The 13,696-nt window shown below is 40.5% G+C and overlaps 1 protein-coding gene across 1 annotated transcript in view; it reads right to left on the bottom strand.

The window, feature by feature from the left end:
* Positions 1 to 875: 875 nt before the first annotated feature.
* Positions 876 to 13,696, bottom strand: part of LOC141139516 (allantoinase, mitochondrial-like) — a 58,804-nt gene continuing 45,983 nt past the window's right edge. The window contains exons 11-12 of the mRNA XM_073625731.1: positions 8,855 to 8,887; positions 876 to 3,211 (exon numbers count right to left, since the gene is read on the bottom strand). Of these exons, the coding sequence (XP_073481832.1) occupies positions 3,041 to 3,211; positions 8,855 to 8,887 (204 nt within the window). The 3' untranslated portion in view covers positions 876 to 3,040. The remainder of the gene's footprint in view (positions 3,212 to 8,854; positions 8,888 to 13,696) is intronic.

Genomic DNA, 13,696 nt, shown 5'->3' with positions numbered 1-13,696 from the left:
AAAGGGTAACCTTGTTTTATACAATGTAATGCCTCTTCCAGGCTTCTTCTATACTGTACACTGTATTACAATTCATATACTGTATTGCTATACATGTGTACAATGTGTAAAAATTATTTTAATAAATATATAAATATGAAATAGAAGTCGCACACACTTGCTTACATTCATTTATTTGCAGTAGTATTCTTCAGTGTGTGTTCATGCTTCTCCTGCTCAGTGTCATGCTTTTGTTTGGTGCTGTCTTTGTATGTACACAGGCAATATTATCTTTTCCGTTTTTTTCTGAGTCTCCAAGCTCTGTGTTCCACGTTGATAGATTTCCCGTATACTGTCATGGCTGCTGCTCCAGGTGTCCATGTGAGCTATGATACAGGGACTCAACATGAGGTACCACTTTCACTTTCCTCCCAGCAATCTACAGAGAACAATGTTTGATCTGTTTGTATGTCTTTTTCATATGTGCCTTTGTTATCAGAATGCTATATGTATATGAGACAGTCCATAGCTCCAGGGCCGTAACTCAAGAAGGGTATTTTTCAGCTATATATACAAAAAGGATGTATTTCATAAAGCCAGTATCTGTTGAGCCAAACATTTTTTTATAGTTTTGGATAGAGTGATATAGAATTAGAACTCTTGTCTGCTTTTGTTGTTTTCTCAAGCTCGAATACAAAGATTTACCCTCACTTACTGTCATCCTGACAACAGTTTCAGTAGACAGGAAGTAAGAAATTTGCAACAGGAACATAGGAAAAAGTTGTCAGGGGTCCCATTCTTCCCCTACTCTACTAAAGAAAAGCTTTTTTATTTCTGTCTGTGTTGCTGATAGTGAACTCACTTCCTACATAGTAAAAGGTCAGCAGCACAGGAAGTATAGGAAAGTTATTTTATTATAATACATGATTTATATAGTGCCAACAGTTTGCGCAGCACTTTACAATGAAAACGGAGGCAGTATGATTACAGTACAGTTCAATACAGAAGGAATAGGAGGGCCCTGGTCATGGAGTTTACAATCTAATGCAGTGTACACACGACCAGACTTTTCGACAGCAAAGGTCCGACGGAACAAATCCGTCTGAGAATTCGATCGTGTGTGGGCTTCATCGGACCTTTTCTGTGGAAAAATCTGACGGACTTTAGAAATAGAACATGTTTCAAATCTTTCCGACGGACTCGAGTCCTATTGAAAAATCCATTCGTCTGTATGCTAGTCCGATGGACCAAAAATTACGCAAGGGCAGCTTTTGGCTACTGGCTATGAACTTCCCTATTCTAGTCCGGTCGCAAGTCATCACGCTCGAATCAGTCGGACTCTGGTGTGATCGTGTGTAGGCAAGTCCGTTTCATTGGAACTTCGTCGGAACTCCGTTGAAAAGTCCTTCTGTGTTCAGTCCGTCGAAAAATCGAAAATCGAAAAATCTGGTCGTGTGTACGCGGCATAAGTGGGAGGGGGAGGTGGTACAAAAGGTTGGTGATGATTGGGGATGATCTGATGGAGGTGAGGTGGGATAGGCTTCCCTGAATAATTGAGATTTCAAGGATCACCTACAGGCAGACAGGGTAGGAGCTGACCAGGCATACTGGGGTAGGGAGTTCCAGAGGATGGGAGAGGTTCTGGAAAAGTCCTGGACGTGAGCATGGAAGGAGGAAACAAGGGAGCTAGTGAGCAAGATGTCTTGGGAGGCGCGGAGAGGACGATTTGGGTGATATCTGCAGATGAGGTGCAGTGTTGTGGATGGCTTTGTAAGTTGTAGTTAGTATTTTGAACTTAACACATTGGGCTACTGGAAGCCAGTGAAATCTCTCTAAGGATTCGTTCACATGTGTGGGGCAGTAAAACCATGTGATTGAGCCATACTCTCTGACGAGTAATCCGAACGCAGACCGCACTTCAGAGAGCACCGCTAGTGTGAACGAATCCTAATGATGCCTCAGATATCCTTTCCTCAACAATCCAAAATGAAAAAAGCAGTTTTAGCTTGACGTATACTTTAATAGAAATGATAAGATGGTATGTATAAAATAGGTCAAACACACAAATTTTGGTTTGTTAGAACAGACAATAAAAATTATATTTTCATACACACAGTCACTATCATAAAAAATAATCTAACTGCTATTAGGGCACTTTCACATTGATCCAGTGCACTTCTCCCACAGCGCAGGTGCAGCGCAGTGTACCTGTGGTTTTCGTGTGGATTAGCTGTGCTTTGCCATATACTTCTATTATGTTCTGCGGATTTGGTGCGCTTTCTGAAAGTCTACCCAAAGTCCTTCATGCAGGAGTTATGTTATGCATTGTTGGAGAAACGCACCAGTGTAAAAAAGGAGCCTTGGTTAGCATAGGCACACATAATCTAAATTTTGCAAGCAGTGAAACTACTCTAAGCATACAAAACCTGGAACAAGCAGGGGCTAACAAATATTCTCAGTAATTACATTTTAATTATGTTAATCAGTTTACAAATAAAAGTATATCTACTGCCAAAATGTTTTTTTTTTTTTCTTGAACTGAATAGGAAATGGTTATAACCCTTGTCTGGTTTTGCTGGCTGTTTTTCCATTGGAGAAATCTCACTTCCTGTATTGGAAACTGGGTACACACACAGCGGGTGCAACGAAAAAAACATTCCTCCATTGATGCAAACGAGGTGGATGCAGGAATCTCAACTACTGGGATTATTGTATTCTAACAGTGAGGAGTCTTCACTGTCAGAATATACTGAACAGCGTTGTAGCTGGTTGGCTGCAAACTGATGATTGAAGAAGGTGTTCCAGTTGGTCCGTTCGACAGAAGCCAATCTATTGATCGGCTTCTGTTAAACAGGGAGGGCTATAACCAGATCCAAATAACAGCAATAAAAGCCTGACAGGTTCTAACCCCTCTCCACTTCATTAGATATACTGTAAGTTAGATAATTAGAAGTGCTTCCTCTGTAAGGTTTTTTCTAATAGTACAAATTAAGCGATTAGACATTTGGTGGGTACTTTTCAATAACATCAAAGAATGGTTTAGATATGTGGTAGGTTCTTCCTAATAATAGGGTGCACTGGGTGCACTGGCTTTACCAGGCTCCACAGTGTGTATAAGAACAAGTTCTCCAGTTGGTTGGGCAACATGTTTCCCTTTGAAATAAACAAGAGTCCCTCGAACAAGAGTAGCCATGACTTTTCCTTGAAGAAGGAATCCCAGATATGGGGTGAGCTGCAAGGTACAAAAGCATTATTAGATGTCATGTAAGTAGATTACTGTTCTGAAAATATTACAGTACTGGACGTTGACACCTATGCCTTTTAATACACGTCAACACTCATACACAGGCTGGCCATTGTTTTAAATGGCACTAAAGCATTGATATGTGTTGTCAATATGATGGGTCGACATGTATTACAGTGCCTTCAAAAAGTATTCATACCTCTTGAAATTTCCCACATTTTGTCATGTTACAACCAAAAACTTAAATGTATTTTATTGGGATTTTATGTGAATGACCAACATAAAGTGGCATATAATTGTGAAGTGGAAGTAAAATGATAAATAGTTCTCAACATTTTTTACAAATAAATATGTTAAAAGTGTGGCATGCATTTGTATTCAGCCCCCCTGAGTCAATACTTTGTAGAACCACCTCACTGCAATTACCGCTGCAAGTCGTTTTGGGTATGTCTCTACCAGCTTTACACTCCATTCTTCTTTGCAAAATAGCTCAAGCTTTGTCAGATTGGATGGAGAAAGTCTGTGAACAGTAATTTTCAAGTCTTGCTACAGATTCTCAATAGGGATGGTCCCGATGTTCGAGTTGAACGTAAGTTCAACTCGAACATTGGGTGCTCGTAGAACAAACTAACATATGGGGCACTCACAGCAAGTTCACCCGCCACAGAGCACCCCATAATGCACTGCGAGATTGCAGTACATTGACGGCTGCTGATTGGCCAAAGCCTGCACCTGACCTGCATGCTTTGGCCAATCACAGCGCAATGTGCTGTGGGAGCCATGATTGGCCAAAGGCAGGGTGCCTTTGGCCAATCATGGCTCAGGGGCTAAGTCCATGCCCCACTTTATATAAGGCTGCTGCTTACATATAGTGAATGAATGGAGATTAGGCAGGTAGTTAGTGTAGTGTGCAGTCAGTCAGTATAGTATATATATAATACAGTTCAGAATATATAGTGCAGTTAGTGTAGTATATATTATACAATTCAGGGTATATAGTGCAGTCAGTGTAATATATATATATATATATATATATATTACAGTTCAGAGTATATAGTGCCATCAGTGGAGTATATATGGTGCCCTCAGCCATTTATACTACTTCTTGTATACTTAACTTACATGTAGGTAAGAATGTTTGGGAACTACTCTATCCCACCTCTTTGCGACCCCCCCCCCCCATGCCAACCACCAGTTCACCCTGCATCTTGTGCTTTATTATAGATTTATCCATTTCATACTTGCTCCTGATGAGTGGACATCTCAAGGAAACGCGTAGAGCCTCAGCCTTATGCTACATCATTACAATCATGTGATTTTGAGATTCAATATTATGATACCATCAATTTATTATCATTTTCAAGACAATTTCTGTTCACCGTGAATTAGAACAATTTACTATATTTTTATGTATTTATTACCATTATATTGTAAATGGTGTTGTTACTGTATACACTAATTGTTAAGGTGTTATCATTGCCTACAATGCTACAATTTTACCCACATTATGTATATGTGTTTGGAATCAATAAACATGTGGTTGAATACTTACCTTTATTAGCCGTGCTTCATAAAAAGTCCCAACCAACCCCCTTCTTTAAATATATACTAGGGATGGAGGCATATGAACCTACCCATTCATTGCCTCAAAGTCCCAATTTTCCTTTCCCCCTCTTTTAGCAGTGTAGTATATATAATACAGTAGAGAATATAAAGTGCAGTCAGTGTAGTATAAATAATGCAGTGCAGAGTATATAGTGCAGTGCAGAATATATAATACAGTGTATTGAAGTGGTTAAGGGGAACCCTATGGCAGAATTAAGAAAGAAAACAGCGTGGGGCCCCCCCAAAATCCATACCAGGTCCTTTGGGTCTGGCATAGATTTTAAGGGGAACTCCACGCCAAAATTAAAAAAAAAATTGGTGTGGTGTCCCCCCCAAAATCCATACCCAACCCTTATCCGAGCAAGCAGCCTGGCAGGCCAGGAAAGGGGGGGACGAGCGAGCGCTCCCCCTCCTGAACCATACAAGGCCACTTGTCCTCAACACGGGGAGGGTGCTTTGGGGTACTGCAAAGCACCTTGTTCCCATGTTGATGAGGAAAAGAGCCTCTTCCCGACAACCCTGGCTGGTGGTTGTTGGGGTCTGCGGGCATGTGGCTTATCGGAATCTGGAAGCTCCCCAGATCCCGCCCCCCCCCCATATGAATGGGTATCGGGTACATTGTACCCCTACCCATTCATCAAAAAAAGTGTCAAAAAGTAAGAACCACAACAGTTTTTGACTATTCCTTTATTAAGTAAAAAAAAAACAAAATAAATGTTTTCCGCCATGCCCATCCATCTTCAATCATGCAGCTTGACAGACCCCATGCCAATTTTTTTTTAGTTTGACCTGGAGTTCCCCCTTAATATCAATACCAGACCTGAAGGACCTGATATGGACTAGGGGGGGACCCTACGCCATTTTTTTCCTTGATTCTTCATCTATATTGTGGGGAGCCGGCAATATATTAGAGCAGCGAGCAAGTTTAAATTACATTTTTTCCTTTAGAAATGTCATTATTGCTGCGGCACTGTTCTACACATCACACAGATGCGCCACTTTACAGGCAGACTAAGGGGACCCACCCAGGCACGATATTTAAAGGAATATTTCATTTTCATTGTTTCACTTTAAGCATTATTAAAATCACTGCTCCTGAAAAAATGATCAAAACTTTTTTTTTGCATTGATACATGTCCCCTGGGGCACTACCCGGGTCGCCATACACTTTTTATGGAAATAACTTGCTTAAAAGCCTTTAAATTGAGCACTTTTGATTTTTCATGTTCATGTCCAATAGACTTTAATAGGGTTCGCATGTTCGCTAGAACTTTTTGCCTGTTCACGGTGTTCTGGTGCAAACTGAACTGGGGGGTGTTTGTCCCATCCCTAATTCTCAATTGGATTTAGGTCTGGACTTTGACTGGGCCATTCTAACACATGAATATGCTTCGAACTAAACCAGGGGTCTCCAAACTTTTTAAACAAGGGGCCAGTTTACTGTCTTTCAGAATTTTGGGGGGCTGGACTGTGGCCACTGGGCGTAGAAATGGTCCCAACGTCAGTGGGAAAAAACAATGCCTCACCTTTGTTGTCATTGAGGGGAATTGTGGCCCATCGTTGGTCTCATTGGGAGGAATTGTGCCCCATCATTGTGCCATTGGGAGGAACTGTGTCCCTTCATTGGTGTCAGTGGGGGGGCGATTATGCCCCATAATCATTATCCGTGGATGAAATAGTGTCCAAAGGGCTGGATAAAAACAGGCAAAGGGCCACCTCTGGCCCCGGGCTGCAGTTTGGAGACCACTGATCTAAACCATTCTATTGTAGCTCTGGCTGTATGTTTAAAGTTGTTGTCCTGCTGGAAGGTGAACCTCTGCCTCAGTCTCAACTCTTTTGCAGACTCTAACAGGTTTTCTTCTAAGATTGCCCTGTATTTGGCTCCATTCATCTTCCCATCAACTCTGACCAGCTTCCATGTCCCTGTGTGTTCAGGGTAATGTGCAGTGTTAGTTTTCCGCCACGCATAGCGTTTTGCTTATAGGCCTTAAAGTTCAATTTTGGTCTTATCTGACCAGAGCACTTTCTTCCATGTTTGCTGTGTCCCCCACATGGCTTCTCGCAAACTGCAAACAGGACTGCTTATGGCTTTCTTTCAGCAATGGCTTTCTTCTTGCCACTCTTCCATAAAGGCCAGATTTGTGGAGTACACGACTAATAGTTGTCCTGTGGATAGATTCTCCCACCTGAGCTGTGGATCTCTGCAGCTCCTCCAGAATTACCATGGGCCTCTTAGCTGCTTATCTGATTAATGCTCTCGCTCTTCTTGCCCTGCCTGTCAGTTTCAGTGGACGGCCATGTCTTGATAGGTTTGCAGTTGAGCCATACTCTTTCGTTTTTAGTTATGGGTATCAGAGTAAAAGGGGCTGAACAAAAATGCACAGCAAACATTTCACATTTATTTGTAAAAAAATTTGAAAACCATTTATCATTTTCCTTTCACTTCACAATTATATGCTGCTTTGTGTTGGTCTATCACATAAAATCCCAATAAAAATACATTTACGTTTTTGGTTGTAACATGACATAATGTGGAACATTTCAAGGGGTATGAATACTTTTTTAAGGCAATGTATATCTTGCTTATGGATGACAATGTCAAGACATGAAAATGTATGATTGTTCATAATGCATGTAAAATTGCATGAAAATGTGCACAGAAAGGTGTGAATTCAGCCTCTCTTTGTTGGATTTTGATATTATATAGAGGGGGTGGGAAGTCCCAAAACTCCAAGATATATTAGCGCAGGAATAAAGGCAGGATAATCTCAGCACTGAATTCCCAAAGAAAGATTAAAAAGACAACAGATAACTATCTAGATTTTCTGCCTCTGTCTACTCTCTATATTTGACCTGGTGTGTTAGCTTTGTGTATTGAGCCTATAGCGATTATGTATGCATAACTGGGTTTATTGCAATGGAAGGATAATGTCATGAAAGATCTTTTATACAAGCAAACGTGCTTTGTTTTGCAGTATTATTTGAGGTGTTGTCACTCTGCATAATTCCCATAAACTTGGCTCTGTCCAAATCAATTACCTATACTGATTTCCACCCTAGGCCCACTCCATCTTACAAGTCATGTATGTGGTTCTTTTTTCTTCCTTATGTAAAAATTGTTTTTTGTTAATGGGCCATTCTAGGCAATAAGAGAAACCAGTCACTCAGCTACTACTGCTATCCAGCAAACAAAGCAACTATACTAATGTCCTAGTCCAGTTAACCTTATCCAAGTTCCAAGTTCCATATAGAAGGAATCAAGACTGTACTTCACAGTCTGTGGTCAGTGGAAGACTACCACCAGTAGCCCGAGCTAAGTAACTTCCTTACTCAATGCTTCCCCAGAGCATTTCCAGTCACTGTTAAACTTCCCAACAGGTATGATTCTGATTGGTTCAAACCAAAGTCACACATGACTTTTTTTTCCCCTAACAATTATCATTGTTTTGGACTCTTTCATCTGGTTTTGGTCTGGCACCCCTTTCTGTAATTCTGTCGTTTGAGATATGGCTGGGAACCCATCAAGGGAAACCTTGTTGTGTGGGAGCTGGCCCGCCAGAGCTGGTAGAGTTTGTTTGAAGTTTTCTTTCACCTGGCTACCCATGCAAGTCTATAAGTTCCCAGCACCTCTTTGAGTATTGTTCTGATTCTGATTGGTGGCTGTCAGAAACTTTGTGGCACATGTAGCTTTGTAGCACTTTTTGTTTCTTACATTACAGTACATTGTACTTTCAGTGTGCAAAACACAACTTGTAGTTGGTGTGATTGAGAATAGCTCTCACGTGTCACAATCAAGGATTTTCAGATCACCAGATTAGCAACAAAAGGTAATGGGATGAACTAATGGCAGTTCTGAATTTCTATTACTAATGCATGTAGGTACACGAACTTTGGTGCCAAATTCAACACGCCTTTGCTACAAACATGTCTTTAATATTTAATAATTTATTATTTGAAATTGTGTAATAACCAAGCTGTGAAATTTGCAATTGTAAAATGTCTCATTTGGTTACACTTTTTATTTACCTTATTCTTGTGATGAATATCATTTTCTTGCACCTAGTTTAACAGCAGACAAATAAAATGCTAAGACATACCAATAAGAAAAATTGTGCTACATGGTATAAACTGAAAATATAATATCAGCAGGGCTAAAGTGATTCTAAACCCTAAAGGTTTTTACCTTAAAGTGATTGTAAACCCTCACCTTGTAAAACAACCCATTCAGTTTAAAATAGAAATGAAAGCCAAAACATTTGTGTACAGATATAAAAAAAAAACATTCTAAATACATTTTCTCCCTTTATTTATAAGTGATCACATTCTCTCTGTTCTCAGCTGCATACGAGTGGAAGGGGGGGGGGGGGGGGGGGGAGCTGCAGCACACTGATGTTCCCAGTGAAAAGCTGTGCAGGAGGAGCATGTTAGGACAAGTCTGATCATTGGAGGAGAGCAGGCTGAGTTCCCAGCACAGCTAGAGAGCTGACCACGGTGTGTTCTCCTGCTTAGTGTGGTCAGTTTTTAATAGGAAAGCAGAGGGACTGGCAGGAACACCAGGGATTTCACATAAAGGAAGCAATACAAAGAGAAAAGGATACTTTTTCAGACAAGTACATGATGCAGCAGGCACATACCAGGAATATTATTGTGGGTTTACAAGTGCATTAATGCATTCTCTGCATTTAGGTAAAATTCCCCCACCCTCTCCATAACACCTTCTTGAGTCTTTTATTGATCCAGTGATGTGCTGGTTGCAGGTCTTCTCTCCCCTCTGACTGCTCTCACAGACTGCGGTTAGTCCAATCCTGTGGGGAGAGTCTATGGACACACACAACCCAGCTGGGGAGTGTGGCTTCCTATGGGGGCAGACATAGAAGAGTGGAAGGGGACAGCACCAGCGGGGGACCCAAGAAGAGAAGGTAAGGGGCCAATCTGAGAAATACTATTTCACAGAACAGGTAAGTATAAACCTTTTTTTTATTTTAATTAAAAGTTAAAGGTTTACAATCACTTTAAGGATTTTTTTTAAAAGATAACAGTATGCTTAACAAAATATACTACAGTAGCATTAGGCAGTCAATGTGTGGGCAAACTGAGCATAGATATGTACCTTAAAGAATCTTTTACAAAGGCAGCAGGAAGGCGGTAAAAACAGGTGGATATACTGTCAATTCTAACATTATAGCCTGACAGGACTGTCCACATGCTGTGGCCACAATGCTTTGCTTTTTGGCAGCAGCATTTTTAACTTGGGTGACTCCACCCATCAAACGTGCCCATTGAGGTAAATTGGGCTGCACTGAAACCGCAAGCCATTTGGTTATAAGGTGAACTAGGAAAAAGTGGCTAGAAAATGATTTTCGTGCCCACACTTGGGCACTACTTTTTAAATGCATTTTTGCATAGACAACACTCCTATGGACTTAATGTTAAAAGTTCTCCACAAAATATCCTGCAGTTTTCTTGTCATGATCAAAAATGTATATAATTGTGAACTTAAAAAAACAAAAAATCTTATGGTGATGGTTATGCCTGTAACTTTATTTCTATTCATTTTAGCAACACAAAATATCTCTTAAACGGACATTTACACATGTGCGTAACATTTGAGACAGGCATTGGTGCATTAGTATACTCAAGGGTGAATGTGGACCATGAAATTTGGCAAGGTTGTAGAAAATACTTTGCAGATTGGCACTAAACAAAATTAAACATACACATTGTAAACCTATCAAAACTGAGATGTTGTATTCATCAAAATTTTCAGTAGGCACTGTGTAATCAAAGAAAGTTAAAAAAGCAGCACACTTTGCCACAAGTTGGCTGAAATGATTCGAAATGCAACCCCATCCCCCTTAACCACTTGCCATCAGTGCCCATTCCAGAACTCCACTCCTTCATGTAAAAATCATATTTTTTTGCTAGAAAATTACTCAGAACCTTCAAAAATTATATATATTTTTTAGCAGAGACCCTAGAGAATAAAATGGCGGTCGTTGCAACTTTTTATGTCACATGTTATTTGTGCAGCAATTTTTCAAATGCGTTTTTTTGGGGGGAAATAACAGTTTCATGAATTTAAAATAACAAATCAATAAAGTTAGCCCAATTTTTTTGTATAATGTGAAAGATGATGTTATACCGAGTAAATAGATACCTAGATACCTAACATGTCATGCTTTAAAATTGCGCACACTCGTGGAATGGTGCCAAACTTCGGTACATAAAAATCTACATAGGCAACGTATTAAAAAATACTTACAGGTTACCTGTTTAGAGTTACATAGGGGGTCTTGGGATAGAATTATGTCTCTCGCTCCAACGTTCGCGGCGATACCTCACATGTGTGGATTGAACGCCGTTTACATATGTGGTACGTATGCGTTCTCTTCTGCGGGGACGGGGCACTTTACATTTTTTTTATTGTTTAGTTTATTTTCATTTTTTTATTTTCACACTTTCCCTTAAAAAATTTTTTTTTGTTGATCATTTTTATTCCTATTACAAGAAATGTAATCATCCCTTGGAATAGGGTCCTCTTTATGGAGAGATCTGGCCTCAATAAGACCCCACATCTCTCCTCCAGGCTGGAAAGCCTGAGCTCAGAAAAAAATCAAAACTTTCTTGGCTTTCCAGCTGGGTACATAGCAGTATTTACAACTGTCAGGCTCGACATGACGTCATAACGTGGCTCCTGGGCCTCCGAGAGTCATTCTTTATGGTGAACTTCGGCTGGCGGCAAATTCCTTCTCTGGCTTGCCGATCGCAAGGGGGCAAGCCGGTAGAAGCATCGGTGGGTGGCCGGGGGAAGGGGGACGTCCCATCACATTATACAAAAAAATTGGGCTAACTTTAGTGGGTTTTTTTTGTAAATCAGAAAACTGATTTTTTCCCCAAAAAAAATGTGTTTGAAAAATTGCTGCGCAAATACCATGTGACATAAAAAGTTGCAACAACATTGCCATTTTATTCCCTAGGATCTCTGCTAAAAAAAAAACCTTATATAATTTTTGGGGGTTCTGAGTAATTTTTTAACAAAAAAATTATGATTTTTACATGTAGGAATGGAGTGCCAGAATGGGCCCAGATAGCAAGTGGTTAAGTGGGATGGGGTTGCAATTTGAGTCATTTCAGCCAACTTGTGGCAAAGTGTGCTGCTTTTTTAACTTTCTTTGATTACACAGTGCCTACTGAAAATTTTGATGACTACAACATCTCAGTTTTGATACATTAATGCCCCGTACACACGGTCGGATTTTCTGATGGAAAATGTCCGATCGGAGCCTGTTGTCGGAAATTCTGACCGTGTGTAGGCTCCATCGGACATTTTCCATCGGATTTTCCGACACACAAAGTTGGAGAGCAGGAGATAAAATTTTCCGACAACAAAATCCGTTGTCGGAAATTCCGATCGTGTGTACACAAATCCGACGGACAAAGTGCCAGGCATGCTCAGAATAAATAAAGGGATGAAAGCTATTGGCTACTGCCCCGTTTATAGTCCAGACGTACGTGTTTTACGTCACCGCGTTCAGAACGATCAGATTTTCCGACAACTTTGTGTGACCGTGTGTATGCAAGACAAGTTTGAGCCAACATCCGTCAGAAAAAATCCTAGGATTTTGTTGTCGGAATGTCCGAACAAAGTCCGGCCGTGTGTACGGGGCATTACAATGTGTATGTTTCATTTTGCTTGGTGCCAATCTGCAAAGTTGAAGCGTATTTTCTACAACTTTGCCATATTTCATGGTCTAGATTCACCCTTGAGTATACTAATGCACCAATACCTGTCTTAAATGTTACGCACATGTGTAAATGTCAGTTTACGAGATATTTTGTGTTGCTAAAATGAATAGAAATAGAGTTAAAAGCAAACCCATCACCATAAGATTTTTGGGTTTTTTTGGTTCGCAATTACATACATTTATGGATCATGACAAAAAAAACTGTAGGATATTTTGTGGAGAACTTTTAACATTAAGTCCATAGGAGTGTTGTTTATGCAAAAAATGCATTTAAAAAGTAGTGCCCAAGTGTGGGAATGAAAATGTATTTTTTCCTAGTTCACCTTATGACCTAAAAATGTAAAATTGCTGTTCAGAAATTGGAAAAAGAAAGTTAACAAACAGGTGTCAGGAGGCGGAAGCAGTGCCCCAGCTGCTGCTATATCACCTTCTGAAAAGTGATCCACCACTGATTGCTTTTCTGAGGGCTGGAAGCTTACCGCCTGTCTGAAATAACCCTAATGCCCTGTACACACGGTCGGACTTTCTGACGGAATATGTGCAATCGGAGCTTGTTGTCGGAAATTCCGACCATGTGTGGGCTCCATCTGACTTTTTCCATCGGAATTTCCGACGCACAAAGTTTGAGAGCAGGCTATAAAATTTTCCGACAACAAAATCCGTTTGCGTAAATTCCGACCGTTTGTGGACAATTCCAACGCACAAAGTGCCACGCATGCTCAGAATAAATGAAGAGGCTAAAGCTATTGGCTACTGCTCCGTTTATAGTCCCAACGTACGTGTTTTACGTCACCGCATTCAGAACGATTGGATTTTCTGACAACTTTGTGTGACTGTGTGTATGCAAGACAAGTTTGAGCCAACATCCGTCGGAAAAAATCCATGGATTTTGTTGTCGGAATGTCCGATCAATGTCCGATCGTGTGTACGGGGCATTACTGTTTTAGGGGGGACAAAACTAAAATCTGGCCTTGAAGTCAGATCTAGAGGACAAACTAGCATGGCCACAGCAGTGCATTTGCATATTAGCCCATGGTTCTGGAGAGAGCTGTGGCTGTTAACTTTTCCCGGAGGTGAAAATGCAAAATATTTGAAGTAAAATACATTTTACTATGTATGTGAA

This window comes from Aquarana catesbeiana, linkage group LG04, assembly GCF_042186555.1.
Source record: "Aquarana catesbeiana isolate 2022-GZ linkage group LG04, ASM4218655v1, whole genome shotgun sequence".
NCBI classification, from domain to species: domain Eukaryota; kingdom Metazoa; phylum Chordata; class Amphibia; order Anura; family Ranidae; genus Aquarana; species Aquarana catesbeiana.
The sequence above is the reverse complement of the archived record's forward strand: the minus strand, read 5'-3'. Positions and strand labels throughout refer to the sequence as shown.